This window comes from Saccopteryx leptura, chromosome 1, assembly GCF_036850995.1.
Source record: "Saccopteryx leptura isolate mSacLep1 chromosome 1, mSacLep1_pri_phased_curated, whole genome shotgun sequence".
Classification (NCBI taxonomy): domain Eukaryota; kingdom Metazoa; phylum Chordata; class Mammalia; order Chiroptera; family Emballonuridae; genus Saccopteryx; species Saccopteryx leptura.
Genome location: NC_089503.1, coordinates 255,045,921 through 255,063,805, shown reverse-complemented (window position 1 = coordinate 255,063,805; position 17,885 = coordinate 255,045,921). Strand labels below are relative to the sequence as shown.

The following is a 17,885-nucleotide window of genomic DNA, read 5'->3' as shown; positions in this document are numbered from 1 at the left end:
AGATAAACCTCCTTTCCCTCTCTTGCCAGTGAGAAGGCATAGACCCCGGCATGCACTCCCCAGCTTATGTCACTACTGGGAGGGCTGGAAGACTCACCTCTTGGGTTTAGGGCTTCGGCTTTCCATGTCACCAGCAGCAGCACCACTAGCCCTGGGGGGGGGGGGGCGCAGGGGGAAGACAGAGAGATGACAAAATAGAAAAGAATCGAGCTTCAATTTCAACCCCTGTTCGCATGGCCATTGCCTCCATAGTAGGTGTTCTGGCCCTGCAGCCCTTAGCCTTCCGGCAGCTCCCTGAGGCTCCTACACTTCACTGGAAATAAAATAATAAGCCTTTCCCCTCCCTACCCCCAGATTTCCTGAGAAGTCCGTCATTAACCTAAGTCAGCCCTCATGGAACCTCAGATATTACAGGTAAGGGTACAAAAACACACAGCTGATGACAGGAACACATCTTGGAAACTCCAATATCTCCCAATGGAGGGGTTAAATCTTAAAAAAGAAAGTCCTCAGCTCAGTGTGCCTTTGCCCAGACCCAGGTTCCTGTTCTCTGGCAATGACAGAAATCTCCTCTGAGGATTTCTCTTCCAGGATCACTCCTCCTATTGAGGGCACAGCCTTTCCCCATTATCTCTCTGAGAAATGGGTCACCGAACAGGCTTTGTGATATGAAAATCATGACAGGTACAAAGGAATAAAATCTACCCTCCAGGCAATAATGAGCCACCTATTGGAGCCTGCCATCCTACTCATGTGAGTCATGAACCCTATGGTTGTTTATTTTGAAAAAAATAATATAGGCGGCAGGATAGTTAATTTTATGTTCCAAAGTGGCTAGGTCAAAGTACCCAGATCATTTTTTTTTAACTTTAAATTTAATTTATCGGGGTGACATTGGTTAATAAAATGACACGTTTCAGGCGCACAATTCAAGTCTACCTCCGTCACCATCTATCACCTTTCCACCCTCCTCCCCCCCCCCCCCCCCCAGATAATTGTTTAAACCCTAGGGTAGATGTTGCTATGAAGGTGGTTTTAAGATGAGATTAACATTTGAATCAGTAGATTTTGAATAAAGCAGATTACCCTTTCTAATCTGGCTGGGTATCATTTAATCACTGGAAGACTTTAAGAGAAAAACGACTGGCCACCTCTTAGGAAGAGAAAATTCTGCTTTTGAACATGAAATCTGCCCTGAGTATCCAGCCTGCCAGCGTGCCCTGCAGATTTTCAACTTCTCAACCTCCACATTCTCAGGAACCAATGCTTTAAAACCTCTTTCTCTCCAGCTTATCGGCTGTTTTTGTGATGAACTGAACTAAAACAGGTAGTAAAATCAGAACTCTCTTTACAGTCCCACTTTGTCCTAGGAATGAGTTTAACTGTCTTTTCCTTTGAGAAATTAATACAACCTTCTTAAGATTTCTTCCCTTTGTCTGTGATAGAGACAATGGGAAAACACACCCAGATATCAAGCAAGAACAGAGAATATTTTCAAACTGGATAGGAAGTTCCCCGATACATTTAGTTATATACCATCATTGTTATAATTCTGCCTACCTTGCAGCAATTTTTGACATCCATTTCTCATGGTGCAGACACCAGCAATCCCATCCATGGAGGACGTCTGATTTTGGATTGTGTGTTCATGACTTCCTATTTTAAATATGTGTTGTGTGCCCTAGAGGAAGTGATTTAGGAAACCACTGGTCTGGTTACTTTCTTTTCCCTAATTTGCCCAACAATCAACTTTACAGACATTCCAGTTCTTTATAAAGATTTGAATAGTATTATAAGTATTTGTACTGGAAGCCTCCTTGAGGGTGGGTTTTAAATGTTTTCACATAAGAAGATCTGCTACTGTGTATTCAAAGATTTTTCTAAATTAAGTATTGCTCTGCTGGTCTTTTTGCCCCTATGAGTAGCTTAGGCTACAGCGATCAGAATTATCTATTTATTCTGTTGACATACTTTAAAAATTGAGGTATAATTGACCTACAACATTATTGTATATAGTTTCAGGTATAAAACATAATGTTTTGATGCCTGTATATATTTTGAAATGATCACCACAGTAAGTGTAGTTAATATTCTCATCATACAGAGTTCTAAATATTTTTTTGTGATAAAAACTTTTAAGAATACTGTTATCAACTTTTAGATATGCAATACAGTATTATTAATGACAGTCGTCATGCTTTACATTATATTTCCATGATTTATTTATTTTATGACTGCTAGTTTGTAGTTTTTGATTCTTTTCATTCATTTCAGCCCCTTACCCCTTCCTTAGACACATATAAGTTAAACCATACTTTATATTTCTTATTCTATCTGACTTAGCATAATGCCCTCAAGGTCCATCTGTGCTCACATGATAGCAAGATTTCATTTTTTAAGTTGCTGAAGAATATTCCATTGCATATATACCACATTTAAAAATCCATGGATAACTCATCCATGGATAACACTTAGATTGTTTCCACATCTTGTCTATTATAAATACAGTAATTCTGTAATGACCATCAGGTGCATATATCTTCCCAAGTTAGTATCTCCATATCCTTTAGGTAATTGCCTAGAAATGAAATTGCTGGATGATATGGTAATTTTATTTTTAAATTTTGAGAACCTTTAAAACTTATTTTTAAGTTGTTATTTTGAAATAATATAGATAGATTCACAGGAAGTTGCAAAAATAAAACTATGTTGCCATGTTCTCTGTTCATCCAGATTTCTGCAAAGTTAGATTTTGTGTAACGAGAGTCAAATATTTAAACCAAGTAATTGATATAGTAAAATGTGTGTATTTAGTTCTGTGACATTTTATTACGTGTGCTGACTCTGCAGTACATGTAACTGTCACTGCAGTCAGGATACAGACATATTCAACCACCACAAAGACCTCCCTCATGTGACCCCAATGTCCCTGAACCCTGGCAGGTCTAAAATGAAGGTGTTTTTTATATGTCAGCAATACTCAAAAACAGTCTTACATTAATATTTATTGAGAAAGAAAAATACTCCTGAAATGTGTTAAAAGATAAGAAAAACATACCCTTCAAATTTTTCTGTAATCTTTTTGGTGGACTTTAGTTGATTTTGCTTGCATTTTTGCATTTTCTGTTTTCTATGTGTTCATGTCTATTAGTTGGGTAGGGCTGTGATAACAAAATAGGACATGCTGAGAGTCTTAAGCAACATAAATTTAATTTCTCACAGTTCTGGAGGCTAAAAGTTGAAGATCTAGGAGATGATAGGGTTGTTTTTCCTGCTACGCTTCTTTCCCAGCTGTAGATGGCTGCCTTCTTACTCACTGTGTCCTCACATGGTAGAGAGAGAGAGAGAGAGAGAGAGAGAGAGAGAGAGCTCTGTTGTATCTCCTATTCTTCTTTTGTTCTGGAATATTGTTTTTTCTTTTGGAGTGAATGAGGAGCCACTGAGCCACTTCACCCACAGGTGTTGTAAAGTACCAAAAGCTACAGAATTAATATTAATATTTTGGGAGGCTTGAGAAACATTTTGTTGATTTGGGTTAAGGCGTGCAGAGAAATTGTGAGAATAGTCTCTGTACTGTGTGATTGGCATAGTCAGGATGGCCCTTGGCATTGTATTGTAAATGCAAAGGGGAGGGAAACATGGATCCCCAGAGACATTCCACCACGCCTGTGGGGAAAAGGGTGAATGGCTAGCCAGGTACAGGGAGAGAAAAGCCAAAATAAACCTTTTCTCATAAAAATGAGCCATTTGTGGGCATTTGTCCCCACAGAAACCACCTCTCCTATGTAAATGCGTGTGGTTAACACGTGTGACTGTGGACAGAGAGATAGCAGATGAACAATAGATAATATAGGAATGCCTTTTAATATGTAAAGAGACATCTTTCTACCATTGTGTTGGCTTGTAAATTTTGTTTTCCCCAAAAGGATGTATGGCTTGCAAATTGAACGTGGTCCTATCATGTTAAAGGACATATGACTATAACCAATAGTGGTAAGGGGCTCCTAATTGTAATTTTTGCTTCTGTACTTCCCACTTACAAAACTATAAAAACTAAGTAGAACAAAGGGCCAGCGTGTGCTCTCCCTCAGAAAACTGTCGGAGTTTGCCGCAGCTTGGCCAAGCTAGACAATATAGCTTTGATATGTAAACGACGGACCTTGTTCCTGTCTTCAATGTTTCAGGTCCCTCTGGATTAGGCTTAACAGTGAAAGAAGACAGAAAGAGGGGACTATAATGTCAGGGACCAAAAAGCCAACAGGGTATTTTGTAGTTTGGATTTTGGGGACAGAGGTGTAGGGAACTGGCTGCTGCCCAGCTCCCTACCTCAGTAAGTTGCAAAAGGCTGAGCTTCAATATTCATCCTGCCCCATGCTCCCCGGAGGTACTGGAAGGAAGTTACTTCTTTGTGTAAGGTTGGGATGTTTGAATATGGTGGAGTTTTTTGCACTTGGTGGAATTCTTGAGTTGCCTTGGAAACTGTATGCTAATTTCCACTTTGCCCTGTAAATAAAGAAGGATGCCTTTCTGGGGGTGGCCATGTTTTGTGGTTCTGCTAGGGCTGTAATTTACTGCTAGCAGGAACTGTGAAGCCCTCCCAACCCCATATTTTATGTCTTTAATTCTTTATGTCTATTTTCTTCAATTCTGTACCGTTCTGTATGTTTTAAGACAGTTTCTAAAGACATTCTTTAAATTAAAAAAATTAATTACAGTTTATATCCAATATTATTCTGAACATAGGGGTGTATATATTATTTTGAATTAGTGTTTTAGGTTTCTTTGGACATATTCCTAGAATTGGAATCACTGGGTCATAAGGCAATTCCATCTCTAATTTTCTGAAGAAACTCTACATTTAATTAAAAAAAAATTATTGTGTTAACATGGTTTTGAAACCAGAAAAGCTGGACTCGAGGCTACCCATCATCACCAATGCTAATAAAGAGTGACCAGGACTGAGTGGGTAAGGTGTGTCTTTAATTTCAAATTGCAGCAACTTGAGAAGGCAGGTGACTTCTGTCCAAAAGAACTTTCTTAACACTCTCCTGGTGCTGGTGGTTTTTACAGGGTTCAGTGGCTGTTAGTAATGGTATAAGGGGCAAATGAAGTAAAAAAAAAAAAGGAAAAAGTCCATGCAGTTAGTCATGTAGCAGTGTGAGGGGGTTGGGAGTCCTGTTTGCAGGAATGTCCCTCTGCAAGTTCTTCTGATGTATCACAGGCCTAATCAGCATGCCTCTATCTGCTGATTGTAAATGTAAATGGATTAAACTCATCAATAAAAAGACACAGAGTAGCAGAATGGATTAAAAAAGAAAATCCAACTGTATGCTGCCTATATGAAACTCATCTAAGAAACAAGGATAAAACAAATTCAAAATGAAAGGCTGGAAAACAATACTCCAAGCAAATAACATCCAAAAAAAAGCAGGCGTAGCAATACTCATATCTGATAATGCTGACTACAAGACAGCAAAAGGACTCAGAGACAAAAATGATCATTTTATAATGATTAAGGGGACGCTGAATCAAGAAGACATAACAATTCTTAATATATATACACCAAACCAAGGAGCACCAAAATATATAAGACAGCTACTTATTGACCATAAAACAAAAACGGACAAAAATACAATCATACTTGGGACCTCAATACACCGCTGATGACTCTAGATCGGTCATCCAAACAGAGAATCAACAAAGATATAGTGGCCTTAAACAAAACTCTAGAGCATCTGGATATGATAGACATCTACAGGACATTTCATCCCAAAGTGACTGAGTATACATTTTTCTCCAGTGTACATGGATCATTCTCAAGAATTGACCATATGTTGGGCCACAAAAACAACATAAGCAAATTCAGAAAAATCGAAGTTGTACCAAGCATATTTTCTGATCATAAAGCCTTGAAACTAGAATTCAACTGCAAAAAAAGAGAAAAAAACCCCACATAAATGTAGAAACTAAAACATACTTTTAAAAAATGAATGGGTCAAAGAAGAAATAAGTGCAGAGATCAAAAGATATATACAGACACATGAAAATGACAATATGACATATCAGAATCTATGGGATGCAGCAAAAGCAGTGATAAGAGGGAAGTTCATATCACTTCAGGCATATATGAACAAACAAGAGAGAGCCCAAGTGAACCACTTAACTTCACACCTTAAGGAACTAGAAAAAGAAGAACAAAGACAACCCAAAACCAGCCGAAGAAAGGAGCTAATAAAAATCAGAGCAGAAATAAATGAAATAGAGAACAGAAAAACTATAGAAAAAATTAATAGAACAAGGAGCTGGTTCTTTAAAAAGACCAACAAAAGTGACAAACCCTTGGCAAGACTTACCAAGGAAAAAAGAGAAAAACCTCATATAAACAAAATCTAAAATGAAAGAGGAGAAATCACCATGGACATCATAGATATACAAAGAATTATTGTAGAATACTAGGAAAAACTTTATGCCACTAAATTCAACAATCTAGAAGAAATGGATAAATTCCTAGAACAATACAACCTTCCTAGACTGAGTGAGTCAAGAAGAAGCAGAAAGCCTAAAAAGACCAATTAGTAGGGAAGAAACAGAAAAAACTATTAAAAACCTTTCCCAAAATAAAAGTCCAGGCCCAGACGGTTATACTAGCAAATTCTATCAAACATTCAAAGAAGACTTGGTTCCTATTCTACTCAAAGTCTTCCAAAAAATTGAAGAAGAAGCAATACTTCCAAACACATTTTATGAGGCCAACATAACCCTCATACCAAAACCAGGCAAGGATGGCACAAAAAAAGAAAACTACAGACCAATATCTCTAATGAATACAGATGCTAAAATACTAAACAAAATACTAGCAAATCGAATACAACAACATATTAAAAAATAATACATCACGATCAAGTGGGATTCATCCCAGAATCTCAAGGATTGTTCAACATATGTAAAATGGTTAACATAATACACCATATCAACAAAACAAAGAACAAAAACCACATGATCTTATCAATAGATGCAGAAAAGGCATCTGATAAAATACAACACAATTTTATGTTTAAGACTCTCAACAAAATGGGTATAGAAGGAAAATATCTCAACATGATAAAGGCCATATATGATAAACCATCAGCTGATATCATATTAAATGGCACAAAACTGAAGGCTTTCCCCCTTAAATCAGGAACAAGACAAGGTTGTCCACTCTCTCCACTCTTATTTCATGTGGTGCTAGAGGTTCTAGCCAGAGCAATCAGACAAGACAAAGAAATAAAAAGCATCCATATCGGAAAAGAAGAAGTAAAGGTATCACTTTTTGCAGATGATATGATCCTATACATCGAAAACCTGAAGGACTCCACAAAAAGATTACTAGAAACAATAAGACAATACAGTAAGGTCGCAGGATACAAAATTAACATACGAAAGTCCATAGCCTTTCTATATATCAACAGTGAAACATTTGAGAATCAACTCAAAAAAATAATCCTTTTCACAATTGCAACAACAACAAAAAAATACCTAGGAATAAACATAACAAAAAATGTAAAGGACTTATATAATGAAAACTACAAACCATTGTTAAGAGAAATAGAAAAAGATTCAATGAGATGGAAGAATATTTCTTGTTCTTGGATAGGAAGAATAAATATAATCAAGATGGCTGTATTATCCAAAGCAGTATAGAAATTTAATGCAATTCCCATCAAAATTTCAATGACATTTTTTAAAGAAATGGAACAAAAAAATCATCAGATTTATGTGGAACTATAAAATAACCCAAATAGCCAAAGCAATCCTAAAGAAAAAGAATGAAGCTGGAGGCATTACAATACCTGACTTCAAACTATATTATAGAGCCACGACAATCAAAACCTCATGGTATTGACAGAAAAATAGACACTCAGACTAATGGAACAGAATAGAAAGTCCAGAAATAAAACCACATATATATGATCAAATAATTTTTGATAAAGGGGCCAACAACACACAATGGAGAAAAGAAAGCCTCTTCAACAAATGGTGCTGGGAAAACTGGAAAGCCACATGCAAAAGAATGAAAGTGGACTACAGTTTTTCCCCTTGTACTATAATTAATTCAAAATGGATCAAAGACCTAAATATAAGACCTGAAACAATAAAGTACATAGAAGAAGACATAGGTTCTAAACTCATGGACCTTGGGTTTAAAGAGCATTTTATGAATTTGACTCCAAAGGCACGGGAAGTGAAGGCAAAAATAAATTAATGGGACTACATCACACTAAGAAGTTTTTGCTCAGGAAGAGAAACTGACAATAAAATAGACAGCCAACTAAATGGGAAATGATATTTTCAAACAACAGCTCAGATAAGAGCCTAATATCCAAAATATATATAAAGAACTCATAAAACTCAACAACAAACAAAGAAACAATCCAATAAAAAAATGGGGGAGGACATGAACAGACACTTTTTTCAGGAAGAAATACAAATGGCCAACAGATATATGAAAAGATGCTCATCTTCGTTAGTTATTAGAGAAATGCAAATCAAAATTGCAATGAGATACTACCTCACACCTGTTAGATTAGCTATTATTAACAAGACAGTAATAGCAAATGTTGGAGAGGCTGTGGAGAAAAAGGAACCCTCATACACTGTTGGTGGGAATGTAAAGTAGTACAACCATTACGGAAGAAAGTATGGTGGTTCCTCAAAAAACTGAAAATAGAACTACCTTATGACCCATCAATCGCTCTGGGTATATACCCCCAAAATTCAGAAACATTGATATGTAAGAACACATGCAGCCCCATGTTCATTGCAGCATTGTTCACAGTGGCCAAGACATGGAAACAACAAAAAAGCCCTTCAATGGAAGAGTGGATAAAGAAGATGTGGCGCATATACACTATGGAATACTACTCAGCCATAAGAAATGATGACATCGGATCATTTACAACAAAATGGTGGGATCTTGATAACATTATACGAAGTGAAATAAGTAAATCAGAAAAAACCAAGAACTGTAATTCCATACATAGGTGGAACATAAAAACGAGACTGAGAGACATTGATAAGATTGTGGTGGTTATGGGGGGGGGGAGCGAAAGTAAAAGGGGGAGGGGAAGGGGCACAAAGAAAACTAGATAGAAGGTAACAGAGAACAATCTGACTTTGAGTGATGGGTATGCAACATAATTGATTGACAAGATGACCTGGACATGTTTTCTTTGAACATATGTACTCTGATTTATTTATGTCACCTTAGTAAAATTAATAATAAAAAAAAAGATAAGTAAGAAAAAATTGCTGAAGCCATTTTAATTTTCCCAGGTAGATAAAGAATGCCTACTAAAGCATAAATTGCACTAAGTGCTTGAAGGAGGGAACTAACAATGAACAATATTTTTGCAGCTAGGTATTGTTGCAACTACTATTTTAGAGTGTCTTGGAAAATACACACTCTATACCAGTGGTCCTCAAATTATTTTTGGCCATGGACTGGTTTAATGTCAGAAAATATTTTCACGGACCAGCCTTTAGGGTGGGATGTATAAATGCACAAAATAAAATTATGTGACTGGCATAAAAACCGGTATTTTTAAATATAATTGTCAAACTTACAATATTTATTGGGCTAAGTTAAAGGAGGAATGAGCATGTTCTCATTATTCAGGCTGTATTTAAATTTGCTATTCTGACAATGTTTCATGTCTGACATCAATATGTAATATGATAGGTTCAGGCTCGCTACTAATCATAACCCTACAACAATAAAAATAAACATGAATCCACAAAAAAAAAAAAAAAAAAAGAAAGAAAGAAATGTAGCCCTTTCAGGAAATTGGGTGAAAGTTACACAGCACCTCTTTCTTGGTACTGTTTTTGCAACTTTCTGTGAATCTATATTTATGTCAAAATCAAAACTGAAAAATAAAGAAGCTTGTTAATAGCTAATAGATAAGTCTGTTCACTCTGTACCAAGGTCCTCATAGAGACAAAAAACCCAGTAGAATGATTCTTCATGGTTGGGAGGTCTTTCTCTTTAAAAAAAGATGTGCAAACTTCTTAAATTTATTGAGACTTGTTTTGTGTCCTAACATGTGGTCTATCCTAGAGAATGTACCGTGAGCACTTGAAAAGAATGTATATGCTGCTGCTTTAGGGTGAAAGGTTCTGAAGATATCAATGAAATCCAGTTGATCTAGTGTGTCCTTTAAGTCTGCTGTTTCCTAATTTTCTTTCTTGAGGATCTATCCAGTGATGTTAGTGGGATATTTAAATCCCCAACTATTATAGTATTACTGTTGATCTCGCCCTTTATGTCCATCAAAATCTGCTTTATATATTTAGGTGCTCCTATATTAGGTGCATAGATATTTATTTATTTATTTATTTATTTATTTATTTATTTATTTATTTATTTCTGAAGCTGGAAACAGGGAGAGACAGTCAGACAGACTCCCGCATGCGCCCGACCGGGATCCACCCGGCACGCCCTCCAGGGGCAACACTCTGCCCACCAGGGGGCGATGCTCTGCCCATCCTGGGCGTTGCCATGTTGCGACCAGAGCCACTCTAGCACCTGAGGCAGAGGCCACAGAGCCATCCCCAGCGCCCGGGCCATCTTTGCTCCAATGGAGCCTTGGCTGCGGGAGGGGAAGAGAGAGACAGAGAGGAAAGAGCGGCAGAGGGGTGGAGAAGCAAATGGGTGCTTCTCCTGTGTGCCCTGGCCGGGAATCGAACCCGGGTCCTCCGCACGCTAGGCCGACGCTCTACCGCTGAGCCAACTGGCCAGGGCGGTGCATAGATATTTATAATGGTTATATCTTCCTGTTGGATTGCTCCCTTTATCATTATGTAGTGAGCTTCTTTATCCCTTACTATAGCCTTTGTTTTAAAGTCTATTTTGTCAGATATAAGTATTGCTACCCCAGCTTTTTTTTCATTTCCATTTGCATGAAATAATTTTTTCCATACCTTTACTTTCAGTCTATGTGCTTCTTTTGTTTTTAGGTGGGTCTCTTGTAGACAGCATATGTATGGGTCCTGTTTTCTTATCCATGCAGCTACCTTATGTCATTTAATTGGAGCATTGAATCCATTTACATTTAAGGTGTTTATTGATATTTTATTCTTTAAATTTATATTCCTCTTTTACTAGATTTCCCCCCCCCCCCCCCCGCCCTCCTTTGTTCTGTTTACAGCAGGCCTCTTAGTATTTCTTACATCATGGTTTGGTTGTAATGAATTCTTTGAGGTTTTTTTTTTTTTGCCTGGAAAGTTTTTTATTTCTCCTTCAATTTTAAATGATAGCCTTGCTGGATAGAGAAGTCTTGGTTGTAGGCTCTTGTTTTGCATTACTTTGAATATTTTTTTGCCATTCCCTTCTGGCCTCTAATGTTTCTGTTGAGAAGTCAGATGTCATCCTTATGGGGGCTCCTCTGTAGGTAATTGACTGCTTTTCTCTTACAGCTTTTAGTATTCTTCCTTTATCTTTTAATTTTTGTATTTTAATCACCAACTTACACCATTCACAAAAATAAACTCAAAATGGATAAAAGACTTAAATATAAGTCATGAAACCATAAACATCTTGGAAGAAAACGTAGGCAGTAAACTCTCTGATATCTCTTGTATCAAATATTTTTGCTGATTTATCTCCACTGGCAAGTGAAATAAAGGACAGGATGAACAAATGGGACTATATAAAACTAAAAGTTTTGCACAGCAAAAGACACCATTAACAAAATAAAAAGACAACCCACACAATGGAAGAATATATTTGAGAACACGTCTGATAAGGGGTTAATAACTAAAATTTATAAAGAACTTGTAAAATTCAATCAAAAAATGGGCAAAAGAAATGAATAGACACTTCTCCAAAGAGGACATACAGATGGCCAATAGGCATATAAAAAAATGCTCAACATCACTAATCATTAGAGAAATGTAAATTAAAACCACAATGAGATACCTCCTCACACCTGATAGAATGGTGCTCATTAACAAAACAACACATAACAAGTGCTGGAGAGGGTGTGGAGAAAAGGGAACCCTCCTGCACTGCTGCTGGGAATGCAGACTGCTGGTGGGAATTTCCACTGTGGAAAATAGTATGGGGATTCCTCAAAAAATTAAAAATGGAACTGCTCTTTGACCCAGCTATCCCACTTTTAGGAACTTATCCTATGAATACCAAATCACTGATTCAAAAGAAGAAATGTACCCTCATGTTTATTGCAGCATTGTTTACAATAGACAAGATCTGGAAACAGCCCAAGTGTCCTTCAATGGATGAACAGATTAAAAAGCAGTGGTACATATACACAATGGAATACTACACGGACGTGAGGAAGAACGAAATCTTACCTTTTGCGACAATATGGATGGACCTGGAAACTATCATTCTAAGTGAAATAAGCCAGGCAGAGAAAGAAAAATATCATAGGACCTCAATCATTTGAGGAATCTAATGAACAATGTGAACCACGGCAGAGGCGGGGTCAAAGGGACCAGAGGGAAAGCGGTCAGAGGGAAAGTGGAAGAGAAGATGGGATCAGAGAAGGGAATGGGATTAATGAAATTATATATACATAACACAGAATTATAGAGAACAGGACAGCAAATCCTGGAGGGAAGGGGGGAAGGCATTGGGGAGAGAGAGCAAAGGGGCGGGCCGAGGAGAACACAGAGGTGGGGGGAGATATATTTGGTGGGACCCTTGAATCTATGTAAACACAATAAATTAAAATCATAAATAAATAAAAAGGAAAAAAAAGATCAATGAAGGGATCCTGGGGGAATAAAGTCCCATTTTGAGCACTTTGTTTAAAAAAAAAAAAGAGATGTGCAAGCCGCTCTCAGTGTGGCTGCGATAACAATACCAGTAACTGTATGCAAATACTTAGAAAACAGAACCATGAGTCTCAAAGAAGTTAGTCAGTGAACCAAACAGGAGGAAGAAAGCATCTAGGTTAGCTATTTCTTAAGTCAGCTGATCTAATGGGGGAAGAAAGCATCAGGTTAGCTGTTTCCTAAGTCAGCTAGTGTAAGGCATGAATAGTGCTTAGAACAGGAAGTCTTTTTAACACACACAGACCAAGATCAGACATCATCTGTGGCTGGGCTTGCTGGTGTCTTGACCATGAGAAACAAATATCTAAGGTTGCTGCCAGGTAGGTAGAATTATAATAATGGCAATGGATGATTAAAGCTTTCTGGGAACTCTATCCAGTTTGAGAATTTTTTCTGTTCTTTGCTTTCTTTCCCGTTTTCCCACTATCTCTATAACGGAAGGCAGGGAAGAAATTCTAAGGAGGATATTAACTTAACTATGTATATTAAGTACTGAAAGGAGAAAGTCAGTGAAACTTATTTCTAGAGCAAATTTGAGGACTTAACAGAGATTTCTCATCACTACTAGGATTACTAAAGATAGAATATATAGCAAGTCCTTGAATAACATCATTTATGTTAGACATTTCATTATAACATTGATGAGAAGCTATAGGAAACTAACTCTTGTTTAGAGCAATTAACTTGAGGTAAAAATTGTTATATGTTATTTTACCACAGTTCCAAGAACCTATTAATAACATTCAATAAGGACTTACTGTATGTATTATATTAAGGAATGAATTTATGAATGGAGGATGGAAAATGCAAAATTTTTAGGGCTGGCTGGCAGGCTGGAAACAGCTCAGACTTCATGCTGCATCTAAAGTTCAAAGACAGTCTGAAAGTAGAATTTCCTCTTATTTGGAGGAGTCAGTCTATTAAGGTCTTTAATTTATTGGATGAAGCCCACCTAGATTATGGAGGTTAATCTGATTTACTCAAAGTCTATTGATTTAAATGTTCATTGTATCTAAAAAACCTCCTTTATAGCAGCATCTACACTAAGGTTTGACCAAGTACCTCAGCACAGTTATCTTGCCAAATTGATACATAAAATTAACTGTATCCCAACCAAATCTATTTTTTTCAGAAGTGTGCATAGTAAATTTTCTGAAAACTCTAATTTGATAAGGAAAACATTTTCTGTTAGTCTAGGGTTTGTGTGAGTCGTTGTGTGAATGATTTGAAGGATAACAGTGATATAGTTAAAACCTAATATTAGCAAGGTCAACTTAATTTTGATTAGCATTTCAAATGAGAATAGCCACATTTCTTATCATCTGATTTGTGCAACACGACTATTTTTTATTATGAAAACTGGGCCCACTTTGGAGGGGTCATTATATCAAATGTGTCAGACATTTAAAAGATATGGGAAACAAGTCTAGTTTCTTCAACACATATACATGTTTAGGTGTGCATGTATGATATACTCAGAAGAGCAAATGACTCATTTTATTTATCCTACTTTGGCGCCACAAGTGAAAATATAAGAAGCATAGTTGATGGGACATCTGAGCAAGGAATTCCTAGACAACATTCCCAAGGGACTGCTGGACTCTGGATTTGAAACTCGGGCAGTGTGGCCCTGGAGCCTGGCGCTTGTCAACTCTGCACGGAGCTGCAAGAGAAAAAGAGCATTTTGTGGGCAAGGAGGGGGTAGTAGAAGTCTGGGTCTCTGACCCCTGGGAGAACCAAAGTGAGCATGTAATTTTGCCTGACCTAGGATATGACCTGGGAATGGGTGTGTCTCAGGTAACAAGAAGGTAATAGAAGAAGAGGAATGAACTCTGCAGTTTATTAGTCTTTGCTAATGTGCAATCATGACAAAACCCATTCTATTACGATGATGCCTGTATCCACTTTGCATTGGGAAATTGTGGTTCAAGGAATAGGTGGCATTTCTAAAGCCGCGTAGCCAGCAGGTAAAAGCTTGGGCTGTAGTTTGGGGCATGTCCGACTCCAGATCTGTCCTCTGACTCTGTCATCTTACACAGCATTCAACTGGCAGTGCAGCTGGAAGAGGAATTCTTTGCCTTTGCCTGAGAAAAAGATTCTGTACAGGTGGCACACAGACCCGAAAATGTTTTCTTAGAGTTCATGGCTCACATGGATGGGCTGACAGATCCTAACTGGCAGACTGGTTATTGCCTGCATGGCAGATTGTATTTCTTGACACCTGTAGTACTTTTCATACCACAAAGTCTGCTTAGTGACTCCTTCCTCAAGGACATGAAGGGATAAGGCTGTGCCCTCAGTGCACCCTAGAGGGGCCAGCATCTCATTTGAAAGGAACCATAGAAGCCATGGGTGCTGTACCTGGTGAGGCCACTTAACCCCGAGAGAGTGGCTCGACTTGCAGGTGCCTTAGTTCTCACTGCTCACCTCTCATTGGCTCCCCCTCATTCAATTCCAGGGCTCTGATCCCTGCTGACACTGTGAGCTAGGGCTCAACCTTTGGGCTCTGATGCCAACATTCACAATCTTTTTGTATACCTTGAAAACGTACATTAAATAGGGGAAATGATTCTGGAAGAGAAATGCTCAGATTTGTGCCATTGACAGAGAAGAGGAACCCGGGTCTGGGCAGAGGGACACCAACCTGAGGACTTTCACCTTTAGGATTTACCCTTCCAATGGGAGAGGTTGGGCTTTCTAAGATGTGTCCCTGTCATCAGCTGTATGTATGCTCTGTCCCCTTACTCGTAGCATGTGAGGTTCAGTGAGGACTGTGGCTTTTGGTGACTGATTTCTCAGGAAGTCCCGAGAGTTGGAAGGGAAGCCTGAGTCCTCGATTCCCAGTAAAGTACAGGAGTCTGGATGGGGAGTGGGGTATGCTGGAAGATGTGGTCTGCAGGCCAGAGCCCCCTACTAGATGGCAATGAGCATGTGGAAGGGGTTAAATTGGAGATTTTTTCTCCTCTCCTGTCTTTATCATCTCTGCTTTTTCTGCCCCAGGATTCTTGGTGCTGCTGCTGTTGGCATCGAGATCTGCAGACCAGAACCCTAGAGGTGAGTCTTCCCAGCCAGCCCCATTAGTGACATAAACCGGGGAGTGCATGCCGGGGTCTAGGTACTCTCCCCAACAAGTGAAGGAAAGAATGGTTACCTGCAAGTGAGGCTCTGACACGGTCCTCTAAAAATGAGAAAAGCTATTCCCCCCTTAAATATCCAGAGTTTATGAGCTCTTCTTTTCTAATAGCAGCCCTTTCTCCCTTCTCTCCCCTCCTCTTCTCTTGGACCCCCCGCTGGCTTCCCCAATTTCTTGTGCATTCTGACCATGGTCTCCACCCCCACAGCCTTGGTCCCCACTGCTGCCCTCTGCACTCCACATGTGTCAGTGCCACTGCCTGGAGCTATCTTCCGGGATTCAGCTCTTCATCTGGGGAGACTTTTTATTTTATTTTATTATTATTACTTTTTAAAATTTTAAGTGAGAGGAGAGAAAATAGAGAGATAGACTACTGCATGCACCCCGACTGGGGACCCCGAGAAAACCCTGTCTGGGGCCAATGCTCGGACCAGCCGAGCTATCCTCAGCACCTGGGCCAATACAGAAACCAATTGAGCCACTGGCTGTGAGGGGAAAGAGAAAGAAAGGGGGGAAAAGAAGTAGATGGTTGCTTCCCATGAGTTCCCTGACCAGGGATGGTTCCTGGGATGTCCATAAGCCAGGCAGACACTCTGTCCACTTAGCCAACCAGCCAGGGCCCATCTGGGGAGATCTTGATAAATCCTGCAGAGAGTTCTGATAGTACAGAGGCTTGGGGTCGTGGAGGGGTATACAGAGACTTTTGAGGGGAGATTGTGGGGCATCCGGAGCCTTCAGTCCTAAAGCATCACAGAAGCCCTTTGTTAAGGATAAAAAAGAGGGAGTGGGCACTCAGGTTTTCATGATCAGTGGGTAGAGTGTTGAGAACTTATAAGTTAAGTTGGTGACATAGATTCAATATCTAGCTCTGCCACTGACTCTCTGACATTTAAAACATTATATCTCCTCTCTTTGCCTAGTTTGCCTGTCTCTAAATTGGGGATAATCACTGTACCCATCTTACATAGATGGAGTGAGATTTATATGTTCCCTGTGTGAATAAAAGGTAAAGACTAGTACAAAGCAACTGTCAACAAATATTAGCTATTGTTATAGTTGTTACCATTATTATTATTACATTCATAGAACAAAGAAGGAGGGAAAATAATGGAAGCAACAGGAGAAAGAAACAGCCAGGGCATGGAATCTCAGGCTGTCTTACTAGCTGGAGCTCCCTAGGAATCCTGCCCCTGCACAATCATGGTTTCCCATCCCATCCTCACAGCAGCTCTGTGGGGCACACAGAGCTAGGATTATTTCTAAAGTGATAAAATTTGGGCTCAGAGAGACTGAGTGACTTGTCTAAAGTCTCACAATGAACAAAGTGGTAGAATCTAAGCTCTAAATTTGAGGAGTTTTTAGTCTTCAACACTACTGGATCACAAAAAAAAATAGGCTACCTAAAAATGATGAAGATAGTAAATTTTATCTTTAAAAAAAATTAATTGAGAAGTGGGGAGGCAGAGAGACAAACTCCTGCATGTACCCTGACCAGCATCCACCTGGCAAGCCCCCTACCAGGCGATGCTTGGTCCATTTAGGGCTGCTGCTCCATTGCTCAGCAACTGAGCTATTTTAGTGCCTGAGACAAGGCCGTGGAGGCATCCTCAGGGCCCAGGGCCCACTTGCTCAAACCATTTGAGCCATGGCTATAGGAAGGGAAAGAGGAAAAGAAAGAAAGAGAGAGAGAGAGAAAGAGAAGAAAGAGGCGGAGGGTTAGAGAAGCAGATGGTCACTTCTGTGTAACCAGGAATTGAACCTAGGACTTCCACATGCTGGTTCAACACTCTACCACTGAGACAACTGGCTAGAACCGAAGATAGTAAATTTTATCTTATGTGTATTTTATCACAATTTAAATATAAGCAAAAAGAAATTATATAAGAAATAATCATCAACTCAAAATAGACTT

General features: G+C 38.8%; 3 protein-coding genes across 8 annotated transcripts in view; 2 read left to right on the top strand and 1 right to left on the bottom strand.

The window, feature by feature from the left end:
- LOC136379474 (adhesion G protein-coupled receptor E2-like) overlaps positions 1-1,650 on the bottom strand; it is a 69,343-nt gene extending 67,693 nt beyond the window's left edge. For 3 of the 4 annotated variants that reach the window (XM_066346904.1, XM_066346891.1, XM_066346900.1), the window contains exons 1-2: positions 1,561-1,650; positions 98-151 (exon numbers count right to left, since the gene is read on the bottom strand). In XM_066346904.1, the coding sequence (XP_066203001.1) occupies positions 98-151; positions 1,561-1,618 (112 nt within the window). In that variant the 5' untranslated portion in view covers positions 1,619-1,650. The remainder of the gene's footprint in view (positions 1-97; positions 152-1,560) is intronic. The other variant, XM_066346906.1, reaches the window with a different exon arrangement.
- Positions 1-17,885, top strand: part of LOC136379451 (adhesion G protein-coupled receptor E2-like) — a 345,285-nt gene that overhangs the window by 11,354 nt on the left and 316,046 nt on the right. The gene's annotated exons all lie outside the window — the stretch shown is intronic.
- LOC136379584 (adhesion G protein-coupled receptor E2-like) overlaps positions 13,080-17,885 on the top strand; it is a 43,145-nt gene continuing 38,339 nt past the window's right edge. For all 3 annotated transcript variants that reach the window (XM_066346980.1, XM_066346969.1, XM_066346959.1), the window contains exons 1-2: positions 13,080-13,160; positions 15,841-15,894. In XM_066346980.1, coding sequence (XP_066203077.1) covers positions 13,130-13,160; positions 15,841-15,894 — 85 coding nt within the window. In that variant the 5' untranslated portion in view covers positions 13,080-13,129. The remainder of the gene's footprint in view (positions 13,161-15,840; positions 15,895-17,885) is intronic.